This window comes from Xenia sp. Carnegie-2017, unplaced genomic scaffold (assembly GCF_021976095.1).
Source record: "Xenia sp. Carnegie-2017 unplaced genomic scaffold, XeniaSp_v1 HiC_scaffold_20, whole genome shotgun sequence".
Classification (NCBI taxonomy): Eukaryota; Metazoa; Cnidaria; class Anthozoa; order Malacalcyonacea; family Xeniidae; genus Xenia; species Xenia sp. Carnegie-2017.
In genome coordinates, this window is record NW_025813483.1 from 96,855 (window position 1) to 107,164 (window position 10,310).

The following is a 10,310-nucleotide window of genomic DNA, read 5'->3' on the forward strand; positions in this document are numbered from 1 at the left end:
CCTTCTTGCTGTAGGATATGAAAATGGTCAAATATCTATTCTTGAGCTTCCTGGATTCAAAGAACGATGCATTCTCGGCTCTGTATTTGAGGATTCAAGGTCAAAAGAAAGTGACAAGAAATACACATTTCCTGATTACATCAAACATTGGCAGAATGTAATCAACTCACGTGCGGATACATCAGTGAATTTTGGTGTAGTACCTGGAAATATCCGTTGTTGTTCCTTCTCACCCACAGGCCACAGACTGGTAACTAGTGATGGATCCACTAAAGTAAAGCTTTGGGATGTCGACAATGGATGTTTATTGTCATGTTTGCAATCAGGAGGAGACGTTGATCGCTGTGTCTTCTCGGATTCTGGATTGTTCATCGTAGCAAGTCACATGGATCAACCTGAAGATATATTCACTGCATGGAATGCATCAACTCTGCAAAGAATAGATCCACGCACCGTTGAAATCACACTTCAAAAATATGACATGATTACTGAATGTGTTAATTCGGTCACGTTTAAAGAATTCTACGTTGTGCCTTTTTTCAGCAAGCTGATTATTTTCAAAACTACTGATCTTCTTCAGAGGCATACGTTTATTTTTAAGTACATTGGAATCAAATGTTTTTGTTTTTCACCGAATGGGTCTTTTTTGGCTGTCTTTACAGTCAGTGACCTCGTCAAAATTCATATTTTTAATATTGAGCGCTTTTTCAATGCCCAAACTGTACCATTGCAACTGAAAAATGCTTTAGAATGCTCGTGGTCAGATAATTTGCTGTGGATATGGGACGGTTCTGATCATCTTACAAAGATATCGACTTCTTCTGACAATTCTTTTGTTGATTTAACAAAGGCGAAGCAGGTAAACATTGGATTTAAACCCAAGCGAATCTTAACATTTGGCGTGGTCATAGTTTGTATTGATCAAGAAGATGTCACTCGAGTTGTTAGAATTGCCAAGGGTGAGGTACACTACAACAAAAGACTTTCTGTTGATAGTCTAGAATTTAAAGTAGCTGTATCACCTGATAATTCTCTTATTTTCACTGTAAGCGAAACAAAGTTCACAATATGGAAATGGAGAAATGCTGCCGACGAACTTTACTTGGAGGCTTGGTACACTGAAGAGATAAGGTCTTTTATTGAAAAATTTGTAGGAAAACAGACAAATGTAAAAAATTTCTGTTTCAATTGCATCTTTACAAGTGATAGTAAACAAGCGGCTCTGGTATTCCCTTGTAAGGTGGCAAGTTCAGAATCACGGCATTATCTCTGTCTTATTGATGTGCATTCGACGTGTAATGTGGATGTAATTTGGTATAATGAGAAATTTCCAGACAAGGTCTTATTTGTTTATAAATCGTACTGCATTGGAACAGATTTATTTCGTAAAAGAGTTAAGTTCGATTCTTTGATTGCTCAAGATTTAAAGAGTGGTAAAAAAGGCGTTGAGATTTTTACATATGACGATAATGTTTATGGCCCCCCTATGATAAATATGCATTCCGAAACTGGAACTGTCGCTTTAGTCACAAATGGTGGACGTAGAGTTGAATTTTTTAAATTAAATGTTCCTGAATAAATTATTATTGATCACTGTCGGAGCTTTTAGCCTATGAACATATGAAAAACATGTTGATATCTCTTGACAAAGACATAATACTTCATCTGTGTCTGACCTACGCATATTAGCTACTGAAAACAAGTGGAAAATGTTCCTGATATGACAATTGAACAGTTACAAATGGTGTCAACTAGGAAGTAACACGCCTGGCATTTTTGCATGCCAAAACGCTAGTTTGTATGTCATTGTGTCCAGCGGTTTTTGCACAAAATACTTAATTTAAATAATTAATTACTGAAGATGTCGGCATTTTCAGCAGAAGAAGTTTTACATCAAGAAGACATATACAACAGCGCCGTTGAACAGCCGCCTTCCTACTTAACAAAAGTTGAAGACGCAATTTTCGCATTAGCAAGGGACATGCAATGCGAAAATATGGAAATTGTCTGAAAGCAGTGTGTCGAGCAAGTACAAGCTATGCTTGAATTTTTCAAAGAGGTCTACTTTGACACAAACAATAGTTCGCTGATGTTGATGGGACTTTCTATCACTCCAGCCCAGCTCTTAAAGGAGGAGTCACGAATTTGGGTAATGGGGATTCGTCGACGACTTGGTGGCAAAAAAAGCATCAGAAACCCATATTATGTGGAAATTACAAGGGACACTCCTCATGCATTTTTTGCTACCATGATGCGTACTGTTCGCACTTTGGATGGTTTTGTGGCTCCTTTCTGTTACCAGGTTGAAAACAAGAAGGCTGAGGTGGTATCCTTCACGTCCATGCGCCTTTTGAATGAGTTGCTTGTTTTTTTGTTTGGCTTAGCCAAGGAAGATGTAGCTGCTTACCTAAGGCGAAGTTTTAGCGGACGTCGCAAGGGTCATACAGCAGCAGTTATTGTAACCGAGGTGAAAGACTTTGTTTTTATGTACAAAACAAGGCCTGGAAAGCTTATCATTGGATTTAACTATGGTAAGTTGAATATTAATGGAGTTTCTCAACATGTTTGTTAGTTTATTACAGTTATGATTTCTTTTCTTTGTCTATCTTTTCAGGTAAAGCAAAACCAGTTTGATTGTTCAGCTGTCATGCATATATTTTACTGTGCTTTTATTGGAAAATAATAAACCTAATCATAAATAGCTATATAAATTTGCTTAAAAATTTGTATATGATGAGCAAACAATCAGGCTGAATTCTGATTGTTTCTGTCATCATTAAACATTGGTTACATATAAATTATTTTGGTTGTCTTTAGTTGTGCATTGCATTTGTTTAAACTTTCACAACTGCAAGTACTATATCAAAACCTTTAGATTAAGCATGGTGATTTAAGCTAAACAATTTTTGGTTGGAAATTGCCTCCAAAATAATTTTTGAACATATAATTTAATTTAGTCCTAATTTTGAAGGCAATTACCACCATCAAAACATCAAATCTATTCATATTTTTTATTTATTCAATGATGAGCTTTCCAGTTTCTCACTTTTTACATAAAGGCGAACAAACAAAAAATTTGCCAAACAGCAAAAGAAGCAACTCATTGAAAACTTAAGAAAAAATATGAGAAAATTCAACCTAATTCATGCCATCCCTCTAAAAACAAAGAGATCTACAAATACTTTTTATATTTATTTCAAATTAGAAAGTTGAAACCTGACTAACAACTGAGCCATTTATTTGCTTTTGGTAATTGTTGCATTGCCTGCTTTAAAAACAAAAATAGGGCAAACCCTGACGCAGTATCTTTTATAAAAGATTTCGCGTCAGGGTTCGAAATAATGCTGTGAATATGTCAAATTTTGTGAGAAAATTTTTTCGAATAAAATTTTTGCAGGCTTTTTTAATATTATACAGGTCTAAAAAAGTTGCTAATATGCTTGAAGTCACAGAAAATTCGGACACTATTTTAACTTGAAAAGTACTATAGCAGAAATATAATCAAACCATAAGAATGAGATAGTCGATGTCACAATGTTATTAAGATATATTACTGGTAATTGCATCTTGGGAATTTTGTATTTTTGAGAAAAGTTAAGATCAACGAGAAAACGTTTATTTAAAATTGCGGTTGTTGCGAACGGGAATATGAGTATCCTAGTACTTTCTTGATTATTGATTTGGGTTGTTGGAAGGCCAGGTGTTCTTTAATTATGTATAGGTAAGATATACACGTATGTAAATGATATACATTTATATCTTACCTATAGATGATTACATTACTGTCATTTTATCGGAACATAATTCAAACACTGCAAAATGTCAAATGTAAAACAATGAAGATTTGTAAGAAGTGCCACATCTTTTGAAAGAATTTTTTGTACAATGATACTTTTGAAGAGCTGGAGCAAATTGTGCATGAATTATGACAATTAGCAGATAGCATAACCTGAATTTTTATTTGTGAGTATACTTTTTTAACCATAACATCTCGACTCTAATTTTAATTTTGTGTTGCAAAATATTCTATTTTTCATAAGAATCACGTCTGACTGACGTAAGAATGCGGAAAATGACGTTTTAGAATTTAATAATTCGAAATTTTTAAAGAGCAAAAATACAAAGTGCAAGTGGGCTGTCTTTGCAGCGTTTGGAATGAAACTGTCTCTATGCATATTTTTAGCTGCCGTTTTCTTAAGAAAAATCTAACCTTTAGATTTTTCTTACGCTACTGCTTTGTATGCAAAAAGTGCTGTTCACTCCAAATGCCGATGTTATACTTTAGCATCGCTTTCGGCATCCTAGCTGTCACCCACATTTCATGAAAGCTGATTTAAGAGTTAGAAATGTCATAAAGTGTTGACCAGAATCGTGTCTATCCTTTAGGGGACTCCTCCCACCTCCAATCACTTGAAGAAAGGTGTCCATTCTTCATACGACTCTTCTCTTCTGTAATCATCAAGGCCCTTTTTGAAGTGTACACATTATAAAAGACCACATGAACGACATTTGAAAAAGTCTATAACTCATAAAAAGCGATATTATGGGCATTCATATAGTCATGTAGGCATTGTTACAGTCAATAGTATAAACTTTCATATACTTGTTAGTTATATGTTTGTAAATGATGATCGTCCAGGTTAATAAAGTCCTGAGAAGGACTGTTTTTGTTGTTGTTGACTGACGTTTCGACAACCTTAGCGTCGAAACGTCAGTCAACAACAACAAAAACAGTCCTTCTCAGGACTTTATTAACCTGGACGATCATCATTTACAAACATATAACGATACTCCCGGGCTCAAACCATTTACTTTAATACTTGTTAGTGTTGGCATTCTTAAGGACGTTGGTATTGACATTGATGTAGTCATTGGTATTGGTGAAAACACTCGACTTTGAACTAAGATGATTCCATGGAAATTTTAATGACACGAGTTTGTTAGCTGTTAATACATCTTACAAAGATTGGCAAAAGGCCCAAATCAATTAAGTTTTTATTAGAAGGTTTAATCTAGTACTGAGTAGTACCTGGTGACAGATGAGATCAGTTTGTGAGAAAAAATGGGACAAATAAAAAGAACTGACATGCGAGCGATGCGACATATATGCCTGTTGGCTATAACTTGAGAGGCTTTGATTTCATCATTGTGTTATATAACAGCTTAATTAGATTGCATTGTTCACCATTTCAAATGAATATTTTTATGGGTCCTAAACCTTAGTACATGTCATGAGTTCATTTGAGAGTAAAACGAACCAATAAATAAGAATAAAACCGACATATTGAAGAAAATGCTGATCCTGCTCAATCATGCTACACAATGACGTATCAAACTATAGTACGTGAATGTTTATTTTATGAAAGTAAAGAATTTATTACCTACTAGATAAATTTTAGGAATGCAAAACAAATGTACTTAAGTAAGCCGCTTGCTTGGCCGTTCGAGGGCCGTCTGCATTGACGAGGTTGATTCGACACCTACCTCCTCACAATACTAATTTTTCACAATTTACTGTCAACGAAGTCTTTAAGAAATCGCCAAGATTCAATATTGGCGATATTAGAAAACTGAAACGCACCAGTCGATGGATTTGCAACGCCAGCGCAAGTCTTAGCGAGTCGAAACTTAATGTCTACTATTCCTATACTACATTCATAATCAAACTCAAAATCAGGCATGCTAAAGCCTATTTGATCAACCGAGAAAGAATGCAACGTCAGCTAAAGGAATACCACGACAGACATGTCCACAACATTCGCAAACTAGAGAAAGGACATTTTGTAACCGTAAGAGAGGGAAAAGAATGGAAACCAACAATGGCCAAAATGAAAGCAAATGAACCACGTAGCTAGTTACTTCGTGAAGAAACCGGAAGAAAGAATATACATATACTTTAAAAAAATTACCTGAAAAAAACGTTAATTGTAATATAAGTGTGAAATTCGGACTACTATTTGTAGATAAATATAGAAAACTCGATAAACTTTAGATGCTCTTCAGAACCAGTAGTGTTAGCATTACAGGAATTATAATATTAACTGTATTGTATAATTTATAAAATATATCGGGGGGGGGGGAATGAAGAGAAAAATTGTAACAGTGCCCTCTCTTTGAACCCTTTGCAGTATCCTTGGATATTCTAGTATCTTTGATAAGAAGAATATATATGTAAAATAAAAATAAAAATTTTGAAAACAAAAAATTCCGTTTTCGGGAAATGTAAAAATAAGATATATAAAATAACTACCTGCATCTTTCCTTTAGGACGAGGATTCTGATTTTGAAAGGGTAGAGGAAACAATCACCACAAGAGATATGCAAGAAGATTTAAAGTGTACTCTGCAAACTTTGCACATACAGATGGAGTATTGTGAGAAGAGTACTCTAAGGAATGTTATTGGGAGAAGGTGGCGGATTCTCCGTGATATTGTAGAATTTACAACGAATGATGCACCAAGAAATTGACCAATCAAAACACAACACGTTAACTCAAGTTTTTCCATACTTTAAGATTAACACATGATTTTACTAAACAGTTGTACGCGTTACGTACTAATGAGATTTGTCATTTGAATCAGTTCTTCAGCTTGTGCACAAAGATTAATTGGCAAAATTTGAAACATTTGAGAAGTATCATTCAAATATCTCCTATAAACCAAGCTTGGTTAGGTCTTTGAAGTTTCTTTTAACAGAGAATTTTATCTTTGATCGAAGTGTAAAATAGGAATGGTACTGTGACTTTATGAAAAATGTGAAATCTAAATTTATTTTTACCGTAAAGTTTTCGTTTTAGTAACTAATATTTGTTGTTCCATGTATGAGTTTAGACCCTTATTTATGTTCAACGACAAATGATCACCAAACGTGATCGAGATACATTGAACAAGCAATAGTGGCTTATATAATTATATTCACAACCATGGTGGACTCGTATAACTTGATCATTCTTCACAATGTAGACGTGTTTTGCTTATGTTAATCGTTCCGCTAAGGCTGTGTTGCCTATAATAAAAAAAAATTTGTGCTACGCACCTGTATATTCTGTAGTTTTGATGGAAAACATACTTCCTTTGAGCTGCTTTACACTGAATAAATTGTTCATGGTAAGCTTATTTTTTCTTCTTTAATATTTTTATCAGAATTTTTGGAAAAAGTTTATATTGTTTATATTGTGAAGGGAAATTATTAACTTTGAATACGCTATTCTTCTAGAAATCTTATAAACAATGCTTCAGAATGGACAATATATTCTTTGATGAATTTTAAAGCTGGTCAACGCCTCTTTCCAAGGTGTAGCTATAAATGACAAACTACGAAAGCAAACATAAAATACAATCGAGAGGAACATCTCCATTAGCTCAACACCTGTGTTCATAGAGGAACCACTATGCTTTTGGGCTATGACTTTTTGAAACGTGTCTAAGATTACGATTCTTGCCTGGTCAATTGCAAAGACAAGTCTCTAAACCACGCCGTTCATAAATTTCTAAATTAATTGAAATGAAATTCTTTCGGTATATAAACATGGTATTTCTTTTTTCGAAAATTGAAACCTAAAAGTCCCAATCAGGCCGTAGGATGAGCATCGAAAAGATGTTCAGAAAACGGATTCCGTTGCACCCCTCTCGAGGCTACATAATTTTTACATGAGTAAATAGATAATAATCTCCTGAACCAGAATCTGGCCGTTGTTCCCCATGCGAAACAGGTGCACAATTGAGAGAAATCTTCCTTCAAAGTTTGCGATTTACACGTATTGATAAATTTGAGCTGTCATTATTTTTTGCTATCTACTCATGCACACACTTGCGAAACTCGTACTGCGCAAACACACTTTGCGCATTTTGCTTCTAAGTTGAAACATTCTTGTCATGAACAAAACTATAATGGAGAAAGTTACACTCGAGTTGCATTACGAACTGGTCATTTAGACGGTGTTATGGAGAGACTTCGCAGACTTGCATCTCAAAGGCTGAAAAATGTCTTGAGTTTAGATCAAAATGGACAAAACGTAAGGGTCAACAAGCTTAAATAGATAAGCAATAGTATGAAAACATCAGTAAATTCATGCAAAAGAACCCTTTGAGCATTGACTTGGTATCATCATATGAAATTAGAAATACTTCAAAAAATTGCGCATCAATCATTCCCTGACGGCAAAGACCATTTCTTAGAGAAACAAATATGAAATGTATACACCCAAATATATTTGTGGAAGAGACACATCTTGGTTTACAATGGACAAGCCATGTTTACTTGGATAACTGTAAATACTACATAATAGGTTTTACTGCATTGTAAAGTTTAGTTTTGGATTATCTAACAATATTTATTTAGAGTAAATGGTTTGAACCCGGGAGTATCGTTACATGTTTGTAGATATAGATCGTCCAGGTTGGTATAGTCCTGAGAAGGACTGTTTTTGTTGTTGTTGACTGACGTTTCGACAACCTTAGCGGTAGTCATCTTCAGAGTCAAATGAGGAGTAAACGTCAGGTTAGCTGTATTAGTTCCATTTATGTTATTATTAGTTAAATTCAGGGCAAGAACAATGCCAGACTAACATAACTTGCACAAGACCTTGTAAATCTGCCTTAAAGGCATTGCAAATCCGTAAAGCAATAGTGAAGCATTGGGAATCTGCATTAAAAGCATAGCATTTGCTATGGCTCTCAGACAACTGACATATTCGAATTCAGTAATTTCTTTAGTAAGTTGCTTGGGACATTGTATGTCAAATTCCTTTGTATCAAGTCACGAGACTGCTCTTGCACAGATGACTGCTGAATATATTCTGAATATAGATGAATATATTATGCTATTCCCTTAGGCCATGGCTATAAGAAATTTTCCAACTATTCTGGCTTGGGATATTGTTGATTTTTCTGAACACTGGAAAAGTAGCAACTCATATAATTGAAGTGTTGCTTTTGATATGGAACAAAGTACAGTGACTTAGTTGCCAAAATGAGAAAACATACCATTGTCAAGTGCCAACAACGACACCAGTCTTCGTTTTGAGGGGAAAGTAGATTGTACAATGCCATGCAGAACAGGGAAGTTAGAAAAGAAATTTATTTACTGGCACAGGTTGATGCTAAAAGGAAAGACCTTTCATTCTGCCTTTGTATATATTATAAGCAGAATTAACGTGATTCCAATTTAGTCGGGATGTAACACCCAACTAAGTATTTATAGAAGCATATACCTACGAAAGCAAAACTTGGTAATCTACTTGTAATTAATACATGTAATTAATTGCTCGTAAACTTGTATTGTATTGCATGAAAATTACCACTTAATAAGAAATGTAGCTTAACTCAACAACTGACAGTTTTTAATAAAGAATTTTGTATTCTTTACATTATTTGTATTCTATAATTTTTGTTTCTCCTTGTTCAACGTGAGAAATTAGGGAAAACAATAAGAAAACACTCAGGGAAACCTTGTCTATCCTAACTCCACGTGCGTAATAATTGTTATTCAGGTGTGCGCATACGAAGATTGGACAAATTGATGGCAAATTGAATTTATCAAAGCGCGTAAATCGCAAACTTTGAAGGAAGATTTCTGTAAATTGTGCACCTGTTTCGCTTGGGGAGCAACGGATTCTGGTGAAAGAGGTTATTATCTATCTTTTCAAACAAAAATTATGTAGCCTCGAGAGGGGTGCAAGGGAATTGCATCTTTTGGATGCTCATCCTGCTGTTTAAACTTTCCGACTGGCTGTCGATATATTCGAGTTAATGCTGTATGCGACATGTGCAGTTATAAGAAATGGCCAATGGTAGCCGGAAAATTGGATACAATGGATGGACCATCAACGTTCTAAACTTTTTAAAAAAATTCTACGCCTCTACGTGGTTTTACATGCTGAGCATCTAATCACTTAAAATTGGCAAACATACGTCGTTGTTCGTTCGTCGTTCATCGTTCGTCATTCCTCGTCTGTCTTTAAAAGGATGTCTAGCAAGGGATTCCCGAATACCGTTAGTGTTACTTTGTCCGTAGCTACGTATTAAAGACTGCTAACAGGTATTTCATACAATTCTAGCAAGAGCCAGAACAAATTAAAAATCAAAAATTTCCATATTCCTCTTTGTTGTATAATTAAGTTTTAAATAAAAACATATGAAGACAGAAGTACTTGAGAACAGGAAAAATGTTTTAAAGCAAGCATAATACGTTTGTCTCAATGGCCAAATTTAAGTTTTTATGTCTTTTTATAAATTAGCTTACATTACACATCAAAAATACCAAGGTTAACATGATAACAATAACAAAATCATACGGTGTAACTTTGATTT

General features: G+C 34.6%; 1 protein-coding gene across 1 annotated transcript; it reads left to right on the plus strand.

Annotated features, from left to right (window-relative positions):
- The first annotated feature begins 2,212 nt into the window (after positions 1-2,212).
- Positions 2,213-2,667, plus strand: LOC124442450. The gene is made up of 2 exons (XM_046992951.1): positions 2,213-2,531; positions 2,615-2,667. The coding sequence occupies exons 1-2, from the start codon at positions 2,249-2,251 to the stop codon at positions 2,632-2,634; spliced, it is 303 nt and encodes a 100-aa protein (XP_046848907.1). The 5' UTR covers positions 2,213-2,248; the 3' UTR covers positions 2,635-2,667.
- The last annotated feature ends 7,643 nt before the right edge of the window (positions 2,668-10,310 follow it).

Coding starts and splice junctions, on each gene's coding strand:
- LOC124442450 (XM_046992951.1), top strand. CDS start 2,249: ATGATGCGTACTGTTCGCACTTTGGATGGTTTTGTGGCTCCTTTCTGT. Junction 2,532..2,614: donor TATCATTGGATTTAACTATG/GTAAGTTGAATA, acceptor CTATCTTTTCAG/GTAAAGCAAAACCAGTTTGA.